This window comes from Schistocerca nitens, chromosome 1 (genome assembly GCF_023898315.1).
Source record: "Schistocerca nitens isolate TAMUIC-IGC-003100 chromosome 1, iqSchNite1.1, whole genome shotgun sequence".
NCBI lineage: Eukaryota > Metazoa > Arthropoda > Insecta > Orthoptera > Acrididae > Schistocerca > Schistocerca nitens.
In genome coordinates, this window is record NC_064614.1 from 967,075,290 (window position 1) to 967,097,901 (window position 22,612).

At 41.6% G+C, this 22,612-nt stretch overlaps 2 protein-coding genes across 3 annotated transcripts in view; both read left to right on the forward strand.

Annotated features, from left to right (window-relative positions):
* LOC126195066 (uncharacterized) overlaps positions 1-15,947 on the forward strand; it is a 284,997-nt gene extending 269,050 nt beyond the window's left edge. The window contains exon 3 of one of the 2 annotated variants that reach the window (XR_007538553.1): positions 15,772-15,947. Coding sequence is in view for 1 of the 2 variants with exons in the window: in XM_049933533.1 (XP_049789490.1) it covers positions 15,197-15,308 (112 nt within the window). In the remaining variant the exon portion in view is untranslated. Of the gene's footprint in view, positions 1-15,196 lie in introns of both variants that reach the window. The other variant, XM_049933533.1, reaches the window with a different exon arrangement.
* Positions 1-22,612, forward strand: part of LOC126195029 (uncharacterized) — a 222,394-nt gene that overhangs the window by 26,032 nt on the left and 173,750 nt on the right. The window lies entirely within an intron of this gene.

Genomic DNA, 22,612 nt, shown 5'->3' on the forward strand with positions numbered 1-22,612 from the left:
ACTCGGGGAGGTTATAGGGGACATCAAAACAAATATTTTTCCCTAATGTCATTTTTTCCTGTGAGGATTATTTAAACCGGTGGAGGTCGTATTACGCTCTTCAATTGTAGGCAACTGCTGTCCACCAGTGTAGTAGTGCAGTGTCTGTTTATTAATGGAGCGATACAAAAAAATGGTTCAAATGGCTCTGAGCACTATGGGACTCAACTTCTGAGGTCATTAGTCCCCTAGAACTTAGAACTAGTTAAACCTAACTAACCTAAGGACATCACAAACATCCATGCCCGAGGCAGGATTCGAACCTGCGACCGTAGCGGTCTTGCGGTTCCAGACTGCAGCGCCTTTAACCGCACGGCCACTTCGGCCGGCAGGAGCGATACACCTGGAGTGAGTGCACTGATATGGTTGGTGCGTACTACGTAGCGCACCACAACGGACGGGCTGCACAGCGGGTTTATCAACAACAGTATCCTAATCGCCGTATCGCGCATCATACGACCTTTGGTGCTGTACCAACGTTTGCGTGAGACCGGGTCATTTAGCAGATTGCCTGGACAGGGACGACGTCGCACTGTAAGAACGCTGCAATTTGAGGAAGCTGTCTTGCAGCATGTGGAGCGGGATCCTTCAATCAGCACTCGTGCAATTGCACGTAACATGGTGACGAATCAGACGAATGTAAGAACAGTCCTTCGAGAGCAATTGTTACGTCCATTTCACTTACAGAGTGTCCGCAACCTGGAACCAGTTGATTATCCACCCAGAGCACAGTGTTCACAGTGGTACCTGGAACAATGTGAAATGCATCCTACATTTCCATCCTCTGTGTTGTTTACCGATGAAGCAACGTTCGGGTGTGATGGAGTCTTCAGGATGCACACTTCGCATGTTTGGAGTGAGGATAACCCACATGCCACAATTACTAGCGCTTATCAAGTGCGGTTCTTCGTTAATGTGTGGGTCGGTGTTGTTAGGGACTGTTTAATTTGGCCGTATCTGCTACCTAGACCATTAAATGGCAGGCACTATTACAATTTTCTCGCCAGAGCATTGCCAGAATTGCTGGAAGTCGTCCCGCTCCCTACAAGACAACGCATGCGGTTCCAACATGACGGGGCGCCGGTCATTTCAGTCGTCGTGTGCGTCGATTACTGGTCCGACGGTTCAAAAAATGTTCAAATGTGTGTGAAATATTATGGGACTGAACTGCTAAGGTCATCACTCCCTAAGCTTACACACTACATAACCTAAATTATCCTAAGGACAAACACACACACCCATGCCCGAGGGAGGACTCGAACCTCCGCCGGGACCAGCCGTACAGTACCGACGGTTCCCAGAAACGTGGACTGGCAGAGGTGGTCATGTACCATGGCCTGCCCGATCCCCAAATATGTCCCCTCTGGATTTTTTTGTGTGGGGAGAGTTCATTATGCAACTCCTGTTGCATTAGAAGAGGATCTGGTTGCCCGGATAGTAGCAGCAGCATGAACAATTCACGATACTCCTGGGGTTTGTGCACGTGTCAGACAGAACATGATTCTACGGTGTAACCTTTGTTTACGAGTCAATGGAGGCATTTTTCAAAATCTACTGTAATTGGAATTGGGTTGTGTTAATGTGTTGTCTCTTGGTCATAAAAAAAATGGAAAAGTGTTTGTTGGTTTAATTAACTTTCCGCCAGAGAAATCTTCCTCTACCGGTTTAAATACTCCTCATAGGAAAAAATGACATTAGGAAAAAATATTTGTTTTGATGTCCCCTACAACCTCCCAGAGTTTGTCTGTTTAAATACTTTTCACCCTGTAGACAACAGGATAAAAACATTTTACACGTACTTTAGAGAATACGTCTGAAAATGAAGCGTTTGGTGGCACACTATGTTACCTGTTCTAATGAAACAAAATATGAACAATGCAGAAAAAAAATTAAGAAAGCAAAAGTTAATCTGGCGCATGTGAAAGGGTCACTCCAAAATAAGTGTCAGTACTGTAAATACAGTGTTTCAAATATTGTATGGTATACGTTTACCATCGTTTGCGCTTGGATATATCGTTATGCTGGTGAAATATTCGGTATTTCCTGTTGCGAAACGGGAATCCCCACCAATGTAGAGATGTTTCAATGGAAAATATTTTCAAAAGCAAGTATCTCAGTGGAAAGAGTGATCGATCATCTCCATCTGTCGGCATGAATTCCATAGAGTATAGTTTGCATGCTCTAGCGAGGCATGACAGTAAGATTCAGTTATCTAATCTAGGGACTGGAAAGTAGTATCATAAATTGCACCTTTGATCTGTATAATCTCCTAATATTTCATAGTCTTCTAGGTGTCACTTCTCCTGTAAATGGGAAATGTGAATCGATTTATTTAATACAGATGTGTACCAAAGACTTTCTCCTGGTTGCGGATAGGAAGAAATAAAATTTCTAGAAACAAAGAACTGTGTCCATTAGTTACAAGAAAGCAGAAGTCACACCCATTTGCAAGAAGTGTAGCAGAAGTGCTACATTAAACTACAGTTCAGTACTCTTAACATCCATTTTTGTAGAACTTATAACATATTCTGAGCTCAAACGTAATAATGTATCTCCAACAGGATGACCTTCTTCGAGCCAACCAGCATTGATTCCTGAAACATCGATCATGCGAAATCCCACTCTTATCTCACACAATTTCCTGAAAGCCATGGATCGATGCAGTTTAGTGTAGTATTTCTTCATTTCTGGCGAGCAGTTAACTCAGTAACGCACCTACGCTTATAATCGAAAGTACGGGTATCAACACGAATTCGAATGGTTTGAAAAAATACTTGGCAGGGAGGACGCAGCATGTTAACCTTGACGGAGAGCCATCGGCTGACATACAACTAACTTAGGGCGTACACGTGAAAATGTGTCGTACAGTAATGCTCTGTATTAATGACCTGACTGACACTATTAATAGTAACTTCAAACTATCCGAAGGTGATGCCGATATCTGCAATGAAGTACTGTGCGAAAAAAGTTGCACACATATTCAAACGAATATTAATATGACTTAAAATTAGTGTAAAGTCTGGTATCAAGCTGTTTAATGTTCAGAAATATATAACTGAGCATTTCACAAAACGAAGAGTATCGTGTACTATGACTAAAATAACAATAAGATTCATCAGAACTCAGTCAGCTAATTAAAGTACCTGCATGGAACGGTTTGTAGGCATATAAAACAGCATGACCACAGATTCTGTTGTAGGTAATCAGGTGGCAGGTATCATTTCATTGCTAGAAGGCTAGGATCGTGTAATCAGTACGCAAACGCAATTATTTACAAATTACTCGTGCGATCCATTCTGAAACGTTACTCAAGTGCGTGGAACGCATGCCAGACAGGACCTACAGGGAATAGTGAAGGGCCGGCCGGAGTGGCCGAGCGGTTCTAGGCTCTACGGTCTGGAACCGCGCGACCGCTACGGTCGCAGATTCGAATCCTGCCTCGGGCATGGATGTGTGTGATGTCCTTGGGTTAGTTAGGTTTAAGTAGTTTTAAGTTCTAGGGGACTGATGACCTCACAAGTTAAGTCCTATAGTGCTCAGAACCATTTGAACCATTGAATACTGAAGGTATACTAAGGAGGACAGCACGTAAGGTCACATGCTTGTTAGGTCCATGAGAGAAAGCAACGGAGACGCTGAAGAAATGGTACTGACAGGCGTCTGAGGACTGACGGAATTCCATGAAAGCTTACAAACTTTCAAGGGAAGAATCTAGGAATACACTAAGACCTCACAAGCAACCCTTTCGCAGGTATTGCGAAGACAAGACAAGGTTAGGAAAGGCACATCGCACGGACCTGTTTAAGCAGTCATTCCTCAATCGGTCCTACGTGAATGAAACGGGAAGAAGTCCTAATGCCCAGTTCAACGGATATACAGTAGCTGTACAAACGTGGAACAGAGAGTCATGGAACGCTTAGGAGAACATTAGCATAAAATTTTAGTGGTTTATGCAGTTCGAAAACAGCACGAGTTAATACAAGTTTGCTGACAGGGTTCGTCCTTCGTGGTAACTGCCCGAATTCGGGCCATCGCTAAACGAGTGTCACGCAGAAATTTGGCCTATGGAGAGTTACAGCACAACGATAGGGTGTTTCCCGTTATTGATGTATTAACAGATGAAGTACTGGAATGTCTGATATTAACATGATGTTGTGAAACCGAGCACACGGCCAGTGTGGCTAAGTGAACCGATTTTTTTCTGTCTCAGTGCCTCAACACAGTTAAGGGAGGCTTGACACAATTCGACATCATAAAAACTGATGCCGAAAAAATCTTGTCACCTGCCCTCAGCCAATCGTTTGTGTATTACCCGCACAGTTTGAGGAAGGCTACTATTGTTGGAGTAATCCGCGGTAAGTAATGTTGCCACCGCTGATGAAAATGCTGCTGTTTCCCCACTACAGTATCACGATACGTACCCAGGATCTGCATAGTCGTGTGTCCTAAAATCTTTCATTTTGGGGAATTTCACTTCATGTTAACATAAGTAAAAGCTTTACTGGAGAATGAAGCGTTGTTTTCTTTTAATCATATTCAAAGATAAGTATATTAATTATTATTTCAGTAACGTAAGTTTAACGTTTTTTCACGCTCTGCTACAAGAAAAAAAATTAGAAAAACTTTCTTGTTGCTGTTATATGTGAAGTGAATATGAATTCATAATATCTTTACAAAATCATAGCTAGGAGATGTCTTTAATCTTCACTTTGTATCCTTCTACTTCGTGTTTAAATATTTTCTTTGGCCCTTTCTCGAAACTGTCGTGAGTCAGTTACTGACAGCAGCAGGACGGAAGCCAACTAAATTATCTTACATCACGTCCAGGAGCGATCACTGCCACGTAAGTTGTACAACACAGGACAGAATGACCACATGCTTAATAACTTGCTGTCCGTATTGGGAACGAAATACATCACGGATTCTGCGAATCAGAAATACGACAGTTTGTTGATAGGTTTGTGAAGGTTTTGGCGTTAGATGTCTACGCGCAGGTCACATATTTTGAGTAAATTAAGTCCAATGATTTGCGTACGCTTTGATGACGTCCGATAGCGACCCACTTGGGATCCGTAGGATTTACGTCAGGCTAGTCTGCTTACCAAAACATCAACATGAGTTCACTATAATGCTCCTCAAACGACTGTAGCTTGGTTATGACTCCGAGACACGGATAATTTTACTGCTGAGAGATGACATCGCCGTCGGGGAAGACGTCAAGCACGAATGGATGCAGACGGTTCGCAGCTGTCTGCGTGTCTTTGATTACTGTCACAGGTCACGTACAAGCGCAGGAGAATGTCTCCCATTACACAATACTATTCCCACCAGCCTGCATCCGTGGCGCGATGCACGTTTCGAGCCGCATTCATCTCGATGAGGACGTTTGTGGAGACGACCATCGACCCAATGAAGCAAAAATGATTCACCCGAAGAGCTCACGCCTGCAGTCGTAATTGACGATGTCGTTGGGTCAACGTGTGAACACGTAAGTGTGGTCTGCTGCGGAGCTCCATGTTCAACAATGTACGAGGGTCGGTCAAAAAGTAATGCCTCCCATTTTTTTTCTACTTAAAGAAATTAAGTTAAGTGAAAAATTTGAATTTGGCGCCATTCCTCAAACCTTCTTCTGCAATCCACTGCAGTAGTAACTTTCTGTGTCAACAGGTGGCAGCACAGCAGAAGTTTTTAAGATGGCCGACATCGATGTTCGTTTGAGACAGCGTTGTGTGATTGAATTCTTGAATGCAGAAGGTGAAACGCCCATACGCATTCATGAAAGACTGAAGAAGGTGTATGGTGTTGTGACAGTGGATGTCAGCACTGTTAGACGATGGGTTCGTCGTTGTAAGGAAGCTGAAGGGCAAACACCGTTGACTGACGAAAAGCGGAGCGGCAGGCCGGTGAGTGCAGTGACTCCACACAACATTCAGCAAGTTGATGACATCATTCGTGGTGACCGTCGGGTGACTGCAGATGAAGTGTGTCGCATTATTTCTCTTAGTAAAGGCAGTGTGATCACGATTATTAAACAATTGGGGTACTCAAAAGTTTGTGCACGGTGGGTTCCAAGAATGTTAACCGATCAGAATAAAGAGGCAAGGAAAACAATAGCCTCCCAACACTTGCAGCGCTTCCGTTTGGAGGGAGATGAGTTTCTGAAAAAAATTGTGACCGGGGACGAAACATGGGTGCATTTTTTTGAACCCGAATCAAAGAGGCAGTCAATGGAGTGGCGTCACACAAGCTCGCCGAGGAAGAAAAAATTCAAAACTGTGCGATCGGCAGGGAAAGTTATGGCAACAGTTTTCTGGGATACAGAGGGTGTGATTCTGGTTGATTTTTTGGAGCAGGGATGCACAATAAATTCTGTTCAATACGTCACAACCCTCAAAAAACTTAAAGCACGTCTTCAGCGAGTTCGCCCAACAAAATCAATGGCAGATGTTCTTCTTTTGCATGACAATGCAAGACCACACACCAGTCGTCACACCTCTGACGAGATTGTCAAAATTGGATGGGAAGTTTTGCCTCATCCCCCATACAGCCCTGACCTGGCACCATCAGACTTCCATCTGTTCGGGCCACTAAAAGAAGCTCATCGTGGGATTCATTTTGAAGATGAGGAGGCCGTCAAAACATCCGTGCGTCAATGGCTTAGGAAGCAGAGCTGTGATTTTTACCGTGCTGGGATACATGCCCTTGTTCAAAGATGGACCAAAACTGTAGAGATGGGCGGAGATTACATTGAAAAATGACAAAATGATCCTCAATGTTGTGGTTTTCAACCTATGTAATTGCATTTAAATTTCCTGACAATTAAACGTAGAAAAAAAAATAGGAGGCATTACTTTTTGACTGACCCTCGTACAATGAACGGTCTGAACCGAAACACTTGTGCTGTAACCAGCATTGTGCTCTTGCTGCAGAGAGGCCACAGATTACTGTCTACTCTACTTAACACAGCAGACAAACGTCCGAATCCTTCACAGGCTCTACATAATAATAATTTCCCCTTTGTCGCAGACGCTTATCTCAATATGTTTTTACGTTTACAGCCCAAATTTTTGCTAGAGGATCTCCTGTCCGTGTCTGCTAGACTTACACACTTTTGCTAGGGCGTCACGTGCCCACAATGCCATCAGACGGGCATCCGACGTCTCGGTGGGCAGCGGTCATAATGTCTTGGCTTATCAGTGTACAAAACATCAGACCAATACGACCTAGAAAGTGTGCACAGTTTGCTGAATATTACTCTAATACGTGCAACGCATGAAGGCAGCAGCAGCAGTTCATTTTTGTAAGAGGGTGGGTGTGTGTGGCTTGTTACTCGAGGCACGGAGCTGATGACTTTTTTTTTGGGTCATTAGTCTTCTGACTGATTTGATGCGGCCCCGCCACGAATTACTCCCTCGTCCCAACATCTTCAGCCCCGAGTAGCACTTGCGACACAAACCGTCCACTGTGGCCGAGCGGTTCTAGGCGCTTCAGTCCGGTACCGCGCTGCTTCTACGGTCGCAGGTTCGAATCCTGACTCTTGCATGGATGTGTGTGATGTCCTTAGCTTAGTTAGGTTTAAGTAGCTCTATGTCTGAAGGTGGCAGGGGTAAAATACAGGGAGCGAAAGGCTATTTACAATTTGTACAGAAAGCAGATGGCAGTCATAAGAGTCGAGGGGTATGAAAGGGAAGCAGTGGTTGGGAAAGGAGTGAGACAGGGTTGTAGCCAATCCCCGATGTTATCCAATCTGTATATTGAGCAATCAATAAGGGAAACAAAAGAAAAGTTCGGAGGACGTATTAAAATCCATGGAGAAGAAATAAAAACTTTGAGGTTCGCCGATGACATTGTAATTCTGTCAGAGACAGCAAAGGACTTGGAAGAGCAGTTGAACGGAATGGACAGTGTCTTGAAAGGAGGGTATAAGATGAACATCAACAAAAGCAAAACGAGGATAATGGAATGTAGTCGAATTAAGTCAGGTGATGCTGCGGGAATCAGATTAGGAAATGAGTCACTTAAAGTAGTAAAGAGTTTTGCTATTTGGGGAGCAAAATAACTGATGATGGTCGGAGAGGATATAAAATGCAGACTGCCAATGGCAAGGAAAGCATTTCTGAAGAAGAGAAATTTGTTAACATCGAGTATAGATTTAAAGGTCAGGAAGTCGTTTCTGAAAGCATTTGTATGGAGTGTAGCCATGTATGGAAGTGAAACGTGGACGATAAATAGTTTAGACAAGAAGAAAATAGAAGCTTTCGAAATGTGGTGCTACAGAAGAATGCTGAAGATTAGATGGGTAGATCACATAACTAATGATGAATTATTGAATAGAATCGGGGAGAAGAAGAGTTTGTAGCACAACTTGACAAAAAGAAGGGACCGGTTGGTAGGACATGTTCTGAGACATGGAGGGATCACCAATTTAGTATTGGAGGGCAGCGTGGAGGGTAAAAATCATAAAGGGAGACCAAGAGATGAATACACTAAGCAGATTCAGAAGGATGTAGGCTGCATAAGATACTGGGAGATGAAGAAGCTTGCACAGGATAGAGTAGCATGGAGAGCTGCATCAAACCAGTCTCACGACTGAAGACCACAACAACAACAACATGTCTAGAGGACTGATGACCTCAGATTTTGAATCATTTGTGAATTTGCGACACACGTCCTCAGTCATGTGCCGTATGTATTCCAGTCTCTGGCTTCGTCAACAGTTTTTGCCGTCTACAGCTCCCTCCAGTACAATGGAAGTCATTCCCTAATGTCCTATCATCCTGTTCCTTCTCCGTGTCTGTGTTTTCCACATATTCCTTTCCTCTCCGGTTGCGTGCAGAACCTCCTCATTCCTTACCTTATCAGTCTACCTAATTTTTAACTTCGCCTGTACCACCATTTCTCAAATGCTTCGATTCTCATCGGTTTCGGTTTTCCTGCAGTCCGTGTTTCACTACCACACAATGCTGTGCTGCTTATGTACGTTCTCAGAAATTTCTTTCTCAAACTAAGGCCTATGTTTGATACTAGTTGACTTCACTTGGCCATAAATGCTTTTGATGTCCTCCTTGCTCCGTCCGTCATTGGTTATTTTGCCGGCAAGGCAGCAGAATTCCTTAACTTCATCTACCTCGTGACCATCAATCCTGATGCTAAGTTTCTCACCGTTCTCCTACTTTCATCTTTCTTCGATTTACTCTCAATCCATATTCTGTACTCATTAGATTGTTCATTCCATTCAGCACATCGTGTAATTCTTCTTCACTTTCATTCACGTTATCAATGTCATCGGCGAATCGTATCACTGATATCCTTGCACATTGAATTTTAATTCAACTCCTGAAGTTTTCTTTTATTTTCATCACTGTTTCTTCGATGTACAGATTGAGCAGTAGAGGCGAAAGACCACACCCTGTCTTACACCGTTTTTAATCCGAGCACTCCGTTCTTGGTAGTCCACACTTATTATTCCTTCTTGGCTCTTGTGAAGTATGTTACCCGTCTCTCCCTATAGCTTACCCCTATTTTTCTCAGAATTTCGAACATTTTGCACCTTTTTACATTGTCGAACGCTTTTTCCAGGTCGACAAATCCTATGAACGTGTCTTGATTTTTCTTATCCTTGCTTCCATTTTCAACCGAAACGTCAGAATTGCCTCTCTGGTGCCTTTATCTTTCCGAAAACAAACTGATCGTCATCTAGCAAAGGCTCAGTTTCCTTTCCCATTCGGTATACTATTCTTGTCAGCAACTTGGATGCATGAGCTGTTAAGCTGATTGTGTGACAATTATCGCACTTGGCAGCTCTTACAGTCTTCGGAATTGTGTGCAAATTTGTCCGTAAGTCAAATGGTGCGTCTCCAGACTCATACATTCTACACACTATAATATCGTTTCATAACGTGTAATTCAAGCTAAGACAAAAGTCTTACGACTGCGGCTCGAAAGACATTAACCAGTATGTATTCCCTGTACTTATCCAGTAAAATACTGGATAGATATTATCGTAATACTGTAAGTCTCTAATTTAATTTTGGAAGCTATATCTTACGTACATGACGGAAAAACTGTCGGTTATAAATAAACTGAATTATCGCTATCGCCCGCGAGAGCACAGCATTGTAAATATCATCGTTGGCTTGTTAGAGTTCCATGATTTGTAACAAACTTTTATTCGTGATTTAACTAATAATCTTTTTCTGATAGTAGACTGGACTACGGAATGACGTATTTTCAAAAGAGGTGTACTTCTATTGTTAGAAAAATAAACGACAGCCCCCATTCCCGCAAGATATCAGAAGATATTAATTTTTGTCAATATACGCTCTTGCAAGAAGCTGAATATATACTGTAATAGTTGAGCATTGAGAAGAAATTTTTTATGAAATAATAATTGTTATATTAAAAGGTAAAGTTTTTCTCATTTCTCAAGTGAATATTATGCTCATCTGTCCTCTCCTAGTAATTACGATACAAAGTGTAAGCAAGAAGTCTCAGGATTTTGAATTATAGGTAATAGTGTGCGAGTCCCGTTTAATAACGTGGTATTTTGGAATAAAAAGATTCTTTTTTGTGAAAAGCGAAAATTTGTGGAACTTGCCCTCCCGACACAGACTATCATAGTTGTTCAGAATCGTATCCGTCTGACTTGCTCTTCAATAACAGCGTCAAGAATTTTTCAGAGCTACATTACGACGCAGATCTTGAAAAGCTGTTTCTTACGCTGCACTCTGGGGACGCCACGCATTACTGCAGAATTAATAATTTACCCTTTTTCAGCCAAAAAGACAGTAATTAAGATCCACAACACTAGATATTTTATTTTTGAAGAAAAAGTCAGTTTCAATTTTCATATTAATAAGTAACACCGAAGTACAGATTTATTTAAATCATTTAATACTAGGAAGGAAAGAGGACCTGGTGAGAGTAGGGAACAATAGTTACAATCTATTTTACAGGGAAAAGTTTCGAGGCTGCCTGTCTGTTTCTTCTTTTGGTTTATCAGGAATACTTAACACTCGTAATTTTTCTATTGGCCAAGGGAAGGTCATTAGAACACAAACGAGAATAGGCGTATTGTTGCCACTTCTCCCAATGATTTTAGAAATTCTGATGGAATGTCATCTATGCCTTCTGCCTTGTTTGATCTTAAGTACTCCAAAGCGATCCTAAATCCTGATTCTAATACTGGATCCCTTCTCTCTTCTAAATCGACTCCTGTTCTATCACATCTGACAAATCTTTCCCCTCATAGAGGCCTTCAATGTGTTCTCTCCACCTATCCGCTCTCTCCTCTGCATTTAACAGTGAAATTCCCGTAGCACTCTTTATGTTACCACCCTTGCTTTTTATGTCACCGAAGGTTGTTGTGACTTTCCTCAATGTTGAGTCAATCCTTCCGACAATCATTTATTTTTCGCTTTATTCACATTTTTCATGAGGCCACTTCGTCTTAGCTTCCCTGCACTTCCTATTTACTTCATTCCTCAGCGACTTGTATTTCTCTATTCCTGAATTTTCCTGAACATTTTTATATTTCCTTCTTTCATTGATCAACTGAAATGTTTCTTCTGTTACCCATACCCATGGTTTTTTCGCAGTTAACTTCTTTGTACCTGTTTTTCTTTCCAACTTCTGTGACAGCCTTTTTTAGATATGTCCATTCCTCTTCAACTGTACCGCCTCCTGAGCTATTCCTTACTACTGTATCTATAATCTCAGAGAACTTCAAGTGTGTCTCGTCATCCCTTAGTACTTCTGTATCCCACTTCTTTGCGTATTGGTTCTTCCTGACTAATGTCTTAAGCTTCAGCCTAGTCTTCTTCACTACTACTTTGTGATGTGATTGTATAACTGCTCCTGGGTACGCCTTACACTCCAGTATCTCACTTCAAAATCTCTGTCTGACCGTGATGTAATGTGACTGAAATCTTCCCATATCACCCGGCCCGTATCACCTCTCTCTTACCTCCTCCTCTTGTGATTCCTGGACAGAGTATTCGCTATTACTAGCTGAAGTTTATTACAGACCGTAATTAATCTTTTTCCTCTCTCATTCCTTGTCCCAAGAGACAAATTCTCCTGTAACCTTTTCTTCTACTCCTTCCCCTACAACTGCATTCCAGTCTCCCATGACTATTAGATTTTCATCTCCCTTTTCATACTGTATTACCCTTTTGATATCCTCATACACCTTTTCTATCTCTTCATCTTCAGGTTGCGACGTCGGTATATGTGGCTGAACTATCACTGTCGGTGTTGGTTTGCTTTCGGTTCTGATAAGAACAACCCTATCACTGAACTGTTCGCAGTAACACACTCTCTGCCCTACCTTCCTATTCATAACGAATCCTACTCCCGTTATACCGTTTTCTGCTGCTGTTGATATTACCCTATACTCATCTGACCAGAAATCCTGGTCTTGTTTCCTCTTCACTACACTGGCCCCTACTAAATCTAGATTGAGCCTTTGAATTTCCCTTTTCAGATTTTCTAGTTTCCTTACCAGATTAAAGCTTCTGGCATTCCAAGCCCCGACTCGTAGAGCGTTATCCTTTCGTTGATTATTCAGCGTTTTTCTCATGGTTACCTCCGCCTTGGCAGCCCCCTCCAAAGTTGCGAATGGGGTAGTGTTCCGGAATCATTTGCCAATGGAGAGATCATCATGACACTTCTCATTTACAGGCTACATGTCCTTTGGGTACAAGTTATGTGTCTTTAATGAAGTGGTTTCCATTGCCTTCCGCATCCTCATGCCGTTGATCATTGCTGATCATTGCGTGGAGGGTAAAAATCGTAGAGGGAGACCAAGAGATGAATACACTGAGCAGATTCAGAAGGATGTAGGTTGCAGTAGGCACTGGGAAATGAAGAAGCTTGCACAGGATAGAGTAGCATGGAGAGCTGCATCAAACCAGTCTCAGGACTGAAGACCACAACAACAACAACATCCTTCCGTTGTTGCAACTTCGATGGGCAGCAGTGTATTACATTCTTTTTGAAATCTTAGTGTATTTCACTCTCGCTTGGGTAGGTTAACCTGTTTTGTGATTTTGGATGAAGCAACAGCAAACTCTTGCTCTGACTTTGATAAAAATTTCAAGTAAATGAATTACTGTCGGTGAGAAAATGTCAGACCTACTGTGCGCAAATTCTTTGACATCATTCTATATTCTAATCTTTTTGCAGCCTAAAAGTTTTCTGGGTATGGTACCGCGTCATAATGTAAACAACTACTGCTGCTGGAGAAAAACCAACGTTTCGGCCACGATTGCAGTGGCCTTCCTCTGGGAAGACCCAGCCCGGATCTCTCACCTTCGACTTCCATCTCTCTGGCTCAATGAAAGATGCGCTCCCCAGGAATGATAGGTATGGCTACCGGTAAGAGGATGTAATTCAATAGGTCAAAGTGCCCTGATACAGCAAGATGTCGACCAGTAGAGTGGTATTACGAGGTTATACAGGACCTGCCAGTAAGGTGACGTAAAGCCGACGCACTGAACGATAATATGCGTTGAAAAATAGCCTCACAAGGCTGAGTACACCCCGCTTGCCAACAGCGCTCGGAAGATCGGATGGTCACCCATCCAAGTGCCGGCCACACCCGACAGCGCTTAAGTTCGGTGATCTGACGGGAACCGGTGTAGCCACTGTGGCAATGCCGTTGGCGAACAATTACAAATAGGACGTTCATATTCAGAGGACATGTACAGTAGTATGTTCTGCAGAAATGATTAACATTTCAGTCTCTTCGATTTAGCATGTGTCCTGTTGCCTGCTAGGCACAGGATCCACCATGGGCCCTGATAACTTGTTGCATGCGTGACAGCATGGACGCGTTTGAGGAGCGAATGGCGTCCTGTTATACAGATATCGAAGCTGCATTCACCTGGTTCCAAAGTTCATCTGAGGTGGTTAGCAAGACCCAGAAGAAAGCCGCTGCAATCGTGGCCGAGACGTTGGTTTTCCTCCAGTAGCAGTGGTTTTTTACATTATGACGCGGTACCATACCTAGAAAACTTTTATGTCGACTGACTCTGGCCGCGCAAACCTACGCAATTATATTTTTGCAGCCTGTTGTGAAACTCAGTTATCAGTGCAGTTATAATGACATTTCTATTCAAATTACAGGCTGTTCGGTGGACGTAAACAAATCCAAGATGCCATACCCTCAGCCGCTGCTGCTGAAGCCCGGCGGAAGCAAAGACGTGCACGGCTTCGTCACGCCGGACTCCTCGGGGAAAATATTGCTCAGCCAGAACCAGCAGATCATCGTCGCGTGTCCCGACAACGCCCTCGTGGTGACGAAACAGCCGCTGGCGACAGCCACCTGCTTCTCCGGCACCACCTTCACCATCGGCAGTACGCCCTACAACTTCAGTGATCTCGGATGCGTGTCCCAGCCGAAACCATCGGAGCGGAATCCGGCCAAAACGTGCGGCAGCAAAAGTCAGTATCAGGAGATCCAGCTGGGCTTCCAGGTCGGCCCCGACTTCTACACGCTCATCGACGCCTGCTTCGACGTTCGCTCCTACAGCACGGTGTACGACCACTTCACGATGGTCCGCGAAATAGGGGGCAGCCAGACCGGTTTCCCCCGGCCCGACTGGTTGAATGGCACCTTCTTCCCCAACATTGACATGGATAATCAATACAAAAGGGCCACGCAGATCGACACGGTCGGCAGGCTGCTGGGGGACCCTAAGTTGGGGTCCAAGTACATTTCTCTAAAGACCGACTACTTCCTTTCCAAAGGACACCTCACTGCTAAGTCTGATTTCAGTCTTGGCGCGCAGGAATACGTCACATTCTTCTACATGAATGCTGCGCCGCAGTGGCAAACGTTCAATGGTGGCAACTGGAAACTCTTGGAGGACAATGTACATTCCTATGCTGCAACAAACAGCGTCGAGCTGCAAATCTACACGGGTACGCACGGAATCACAACGCTGCCCAACGTGAGAAATGACGAGACGGAGTTGTATCTTTATACTAACGGCACAAACTACATTCCAGTGCCGAAGCTCTTTTGGAAGATTCTGTATAGAGAGGTTACTAAGGCAGCTGTAGTGTTCCTAGGTGTAAACAACCCGTACATTAAGAACCCTGGCTCTGACTACTTCATCTGCAAAGACGTGTGCACCAAGATCAGCTGGTTAACCTGGAAGGCCAATAACCAGAAGATGGGCTACTCGTACTGCTGCGAATATGCAGACTTCAAGAGAGTCGTGGCCGACGCACCCAACCTCAACGTTACCTCTCTGCTTACCTAAGCCTCTCAACTGGAAGGCACTTCGAATTAAATTCAGAAATCACAAGGAAGCCACACCAGACGAAAACCGTATTCCGGACTTCTATGGGATCCAACAAAGAATGTAAATACATCTGTAAGTCTTTATTTTGGATAGTTCACAGTCCTTGAATTTTACTGATATCAGTATTCCACTTGAAGCTTCTTTGTGCCTTCTTTGAACGCATATTCCTAAAGTTAAGAGATTATGGCGACTTTTGATTTACACATTCCGATTCTCTCTTGAAACTTATGTCTACCAATTAGAGTAAATGTATCCAGTACAAGTAATTTTGCTATATTTGTGACATATTTATTTTAGAGAAAGTTTGGTTATTGGATGGCAACATGGGAATACTAGCAATTATGTTTATATGGTATACGGAGCACAGTTAATTTCTCACTTTTTCCGTCTTTACTACTTAGGTGCATAATTATAGAACAAGGTTACAGAGGAGGAAACATGATGAATGTACATGACAACAAAATCCGATGTAACGTATTTCCTAACTTAAACATAATTTGTATGTATGCATTTCTGAAAAATAAAAGAAAATTTAGATGTAAAAACAATACTTTGTGCTCAAAACTACAATGTGAATGAAGACACATGCATATTTTATATTTTATCTTTATGTTATTAAGTTATGGAAGTATTCTCATTACATATCAGTCATTCAGACTAAGCGTTTCTTCTGCATGTATAACTTTTTGTGTAAGGAACCGGTAAGACAAAATTCAGCGACATTTGAGACTGTATCACCAATATACTCCGTCTCTTAGGGAAAGCGGTTGCAAGAAGAGATATTAAAGGAGAATGTGCTGTACACGGAACAAGCAACAAAAGGTGTAATTTTATGTTTGGAATTACGAAAAGTACAAGACTTCTTCAGTAGGAGAGTTGTCGCACTATTGTGTAGTATTGCTCCGCTTCGAATCTCTGCTATTTTTGTGTATTTTACTCTTATGAAGCCAAATCGCATGTACGTGTTACTACTGGACATCATACTGAAAGTCAACAGCGAATGCATACTCTGTAGCGTCCTGTATGTAGAATTTTGTCAATGGGCCATCGACCAATTCTTCTTACTTAGACGTCACAATCTTCGCTAATTCACTAATACTTTCTTTCATACAGTCATGTCTATGATACCAAGCATCGACTTAGAGTACTAAATAGCGTGTGTGTGTGTGTGTGTGTGTGTGTGTGTAATAGTATTGCAACAGCACATCTTAAGCGAATCTTTCACTGTATTTCGAACTAACATTTGCACAAACATTTGAAGACGTGTCAGATATTCGTTAATATATTGTTCAGGAACATTTCAGGAGTTACTATAATACAACAGCTGACGTAATCCTGGCATTATCCAGCTATCGTTTGTTAAAGGCTATGCCTCGTCACTGTCACTTTTCACATCTTTTGTCTGTACTTTTTTCGTAATTTCGGTGCCCCATGCTCTGCATCAGTTTATGTATAATCTTGTTTCTTGGTTTTCTTCTGCCTTTATTTCCAAGTCTCTGTACATCGAAAACGTTTCGGAGTTGCAATTATACCTTAGAATGAGCCCGAAAAGGGATAATTTACTTTCACCGGTGACTCTGAGGTGATTTTTCTGTGTACTTTTTCCTTTTAATACTACTAAATTTATTTTCCTTTCCATGCATCTGCTTTGATCACCCTCTTTCAGAAGCACATTTGTGTCTTTTTTTTTTGCTTCTAGACGTTTTACAAAATCTAGGTAAAATCTTCAATTTCGAGCCCTATGCTGCTATATTCTTCAAGGACCTATGATGTTCACGTTTAGCGTGACACTGTCTACAACCAGTGGCCATTTCAGTTACAAAAGGGGACATTTCCTGTGCTTGTTCTAAAGAAGTAGGATTACTGGATGAAATTTTTTGGGCTACTATTAGCGGGTCATCACCAATAGACGGGTAGCGAAACACGCAGCTCAAGTGAGGGGGAATGTTTATCAAAATACCGCATACATGACTTCCTCTCGTTTGCTTGTGTTTCTCGCGCACCATTACCGCTTATTTTCTTCCTTGCTGGCGGGAAACAACGAAGCTGGAATCCTACTGAAATCATCCCTATTAACACTTGATTACTAAATCATAAAATTTAAGGCTGCAGAAGGGTGTAAAACAGGATATTTTGTACTTAATTTGGCATGTAGAACATTTGAGAACTAATAATTGTAATTAACTAACGCATAAAGTATAAATTGTGAATCCGTGTGAATAAAACTGAAGTAGTAAACTGTATGGTAGTTCAGCAGTAATGTAACATTTCCCTCCCTTGATTTTCTAGGTTTAAAATTGCTTTCGTTCTTAGATGGCTCAACTGCGTATCTACATCCCTGATGGCGAAAGCCACGAACCTGGAAGCCTGTATCATCTTTACTAAAATTGTATTCGCTCTCAGAAGGTCTACCGGTTCTCGGACTTTCTATCTATAAATGTTGCGGTTGCGTTCCTTGGCCAGGATACGTATGTTGTAGAAAATCTGTATCTTGGCTGCAATTCTCGTAATGTTCCGCTAGCGCGGATTTCACACTTCGTGTTAACAGCACGTGGCGTTCGTGTTGTTTGATGCATACCGCACAATAACCCTGGGTTCGGCGCAGGGCGGCGGTGGGGTGGGTGGACTGCTGTGGCTTGTTGTGGGGCTACGGCGGGACGAAGCCTCTCCGTCGTTTCTAGGTCCCCGGTTTCAATACACACAATACACAAGTATGGCGATCAAGAACATCCTTGCCGTTCCCCCTCTTCTGATTTTTTCTGTGCTTATGCTTCCATAAGTTTCTATAGTTTTTGTTTGGTACAAGTATAAGTTTAATAGCACTCTCCATTCCTTCGAATCTCGGCATATATCGTTCTTCCTTTAGAAGAGTCATTTCCACTGAATGTTATCATATGTATTACCGAGATCAAGACTTCTGTTCTAACCTATTTCACATTCTACCTCATCTCTTACGTAATCATAATTTACATTCTTCCACGTTGACTGCAAGCCGAAGCCTTTCAGGCACAGTATTTCTATTGTTTGTGGACTAAAAGACTGCATATGTCGTAGAGTGTCAAAATACTTCTGTTCCTTGGCATTGCTCAGAAACCGCATATTCATAGCTAGTCGATATTGAAACACGTATGTTGTGCGGCAGCGATGCTGAGACATTGTAGAATCTCTGACCAGAGCAGTTGCGCTCGACTCGCAGTAGCGAGCAGTCAGTCAGTCTGCAGTAGTCAGTCAGTCTGCAGTAGTCAGTCCTCAGTAGTGTTTGGAGTCGGTTGCTAGCAGTAGCGGAGAGCAGTCGGCGGGCGTCGGCATCGCAATGGTCGAGATTCAGGATGAGGTATAATTTTATTAAATGACTATTCATGCAGCTTTGCGCTCATCATATAATCTAATCTATATTCATTGTAATTAATTTTCAAATCGTCCCCAATAATAATTTTGATTTCAAAAGCAATTTTACATAAAATTTTCATTTTTTATTGAAGTAACTATTTCGTTCCACTTCCCCTAAACAAAAGTTTCAGTTTTCATTTAGATTACAAAAAAAAAAAAAAAAAAGAAATATTATTATTCGCAATGCAGTTGCTGCAAGCTGTGCCGCAGAATGAGAGCAGATATTTTACATGCAGTATGCTAAGGTAAGAAATTAATTCTGATGTTTCACAGGGCCAAAGACCGAGATTTCGGTTAAATTGAGTTTTGGTTATCACTGCAGTTTCATTGTCATGGGATTATCGTTCATTATATTATGGGAACTTGTACTTGAGTCAGATAGCTAATTTTCATTTAATTGTCTTTGCCATTAATATTCTTGTGGGGAGTTCACACTTAGCTGTGGCACCATTTCTAATAAATATAGTCTTTTAAATTTTCCGTGGGGAGGTTACACTTAGCTGTGGCTCCATTACTAATAAATATAGTCTTTTTAGAATTTGTTGTGGGGAGGTTACACTTGGCTCCATTTCTATTAAGTATTGTCCTTTTAAATTTTCCGTGGGGAGGTTACACTTGGCGACACCCGGTCCAGGATCGTATTTCGTAGAGAATCTTTTGAAAAACAGTCAGATATCTGCTCTTATTTCTTAGATATAATTATAATTTGGCGCAACGCTTTTACTAATTTGTGACCTTCTCTCCTTAGATCATCGGCAATTTGTTGCTCTGTTGTATTTTGTTTGTTGCTTTTGCATTGTGTTTATTTGTTTTGTGATTTATTGTAACTATTGTGAAAATGCTGCGAAAGACTGTGAATAGTGTATCGCGAGGTATTATGAACGAAACAACCGAATTAAATGACTTCATCAATAGTACCAGTGACACGCAGTGTAAGGATGATAATCCTGCGTTCACTAACAGTCAGTGCGTTTCAACCACTTGTCTTACTGCTGAACATATAGCATTCTTGCAACAAATGTTTAATCAACTTAATGAAAGTCTCAAAAAGACGAGTGAAACATACGACAAACTTAATGAAAGTTTCAAACAGACGAATGAAACGTACGACAGACTTAATGAAAGTTTCGACAACCACTTCAAACAACTTAGCGAAACAATTAATGAAAGTTTCAATCTGGCGAACGAAAAACAAGACAACCTTAACGAACGGAACAAACAAGTTAGTGAACAGAGTACAGCTGTTACCGTGCAATGTCAGGACATTAAAGAACCATTACGTGTGAATACTAAGGCTTGTGCTAGTAACAGTAATAATGAAGTTGGCACTGTTGCACAAGAATTAAGTAGTGCACGTGTAGGTACAACAGAATCACATAAAGTCGAAATTAATGCAGTTACTGAACAATGTTCAGCATACGCAACACAGATCCACGAAATTAATGCAGTCATTGAACAATGCCCTAAAAACGCAGTACAGATACACGACGAGTTTAATTTAGAGTCAGTGGAAGTTTCACACACTCTGAATACGGAAGTCAATAATAAAAGTGAACGTCAGAACAACCAAAATGACGAGAGTATTAAAGTAACAGAATTGAAAACTATTGCCGTCACCAATACGTTACAGGATCCGCCACATTGCGAGCATTTGTCAGAGTCACGTAGCGCGTATAATGTGAGCAATTTACAGAGATTACGCGACTTAAAATCCGAAAAGCTACGCGACTTAAAACCTGAAAGGATACGCAATTTGAAATCCGAAATGACACAGACAAACAGATTCTCGCACAAACCTGAACGTTTTGTTAAATTCAGTGACGAGAATGTACATTACGAGCAAATTTTATTTGTAAGAAAATCTAAGGAACATAATAATGACAGAGTACAGATACACGATTTGAACTGGTTACGTCGATTTATTTTTGTACTTTCACCATTATTACCTGTAATGCAGAAACGAGCTTTGAACCTGTTACGACAATTTGCTATTGTACTTTCATCAGTATTGCCTATAATGCAGAAAATGGAATTAGCAAAAATACAGCAATTTGTGTTTGAAATTTTACCACCATTGCCTGCAACGCAAAAACTAAAATTTATTTGCAGTGCGTAATAGACCTCAGGGGATTCATTGCGCTTTAATGAATATGTGCCGTAGCGAGCATAGGGCCCCGAGCTGTAGTAGTGCTGTTTCATCTTTAGTTTTCTGCACTGCTGCCTTCTCTTCTACTATCCTTTATATCTATCAAAATAGCTCTTTAACTATTGCTCTACTTAGAATTAAGAAAAATGTAATGAAAACCCGATGTGACAAATTTTTATCGAATGTGACAATTTTCAGTAGGCACTCCCGTAATGACAACTACTGCCGTAATTTTAATAACAGACAAAAATTTAATCATCAGTATATGTAAAATTAGCAGTAACAGCAACCACATTTTTGGTAACAATAGACGTTTTTCACCACAACAGCATGAAAGTCAGCCGCTTAGTATGCGTAACCAACAATGCAGTCTACAAGGTCAACATAACTTTAATGTTTCGCCGCGTACACGTATAGTCCCAGCTACAATAAATAGTAACGCACAGCAGAGAAACTATGTACAGAAAACACAATGTTTCGACTCGTATCGCAATGCGCCGTATAGAAGTGACTATTATGACAGACGTAAAATTAACGAGCACAATTTTTCAGCGTACATTTCATTACAGTCGATCTTTTCAGCAGCAAGAACGTCAGCAACAACATATAATCATGAATGAAACAGACAATAGGTGTCATCTATAGCGTAACACGTCAGTAAGAAATAACAGAGCAGTTCAAATAGTCGAAATGCCACAGCATCCTCCCGTAAATAATAACACGTACGACAGAATTTGACCAGACACAGTACAGGTAGCCTATTCCAGTAACGTAAGCAATACTTATTGACACGCAGAATTTTGTTCACGAGAATGTTATTTGAAACATGCTTTGTTGAATGCACCACTTTTATCGCACCCAGACCTTACTAGAAATTTTTCTATTGCCACCGACAGTTCCAACACAGCTTTAGGCGTACACATTTTTCAGGAAATTGAAGAACATGGCTCAATAGTAATTAAAAACATCGCATTTGCAAGCCGCATTTTGTCACCTGCTGAACGAAATTATTCCGTTACTGAACTAGAAACATTATGTGTTGTATGGGCTTTTACGAGATTTCGGCACTTTCTTTATGGCAGACATACCACCGTTTACACAGATCACAGAGCTATACAATTTTTACTTTCAGCTAAATTTACTCACGACAGATTAAGCAGATGGAAACTGTATTTACAAGAATTTAATTTTACGATTGTTCACATTCCCGGCACACAAAATGTTATAGCAGACGCACTTTCTCGTTCTCTCAGCAACAATCAGCAAGACGTAGCAACCAACTTCTGCAAAGCAAATTTCAGCGTCATGTACATTCAACAAGTTGCATTTGAAAATTTTATTTCATCGTCATTACAGGACATAGCACGAGAGCAAAGCAAAGACAATGTGTGGAAAGAAATTAAACACCTTTGGCAAGATAAGAATAATGTTACGATTAGAAACCACTACACTGTACGCAATGACATTCTGTTTCGCCGCTCTCATCCAGACAGTAACAATTGGTTATTATGCATTCCTGACGAACTGGTTAACAAATTAATCTGGTACACTCATTTAAGCTACGCACATTATGGAGTAAGAAAATGTTTTCTGATACTGGGACAGAACTGTTATTTTGCCAGCATAGAAAAACGTATACGACGAGTTTTAGCGTCATGTAAAATTTGCCAGAAAGCTAAGTCAGACACCACTTCACACATTCCTCCATTATATCCCATTATACCTG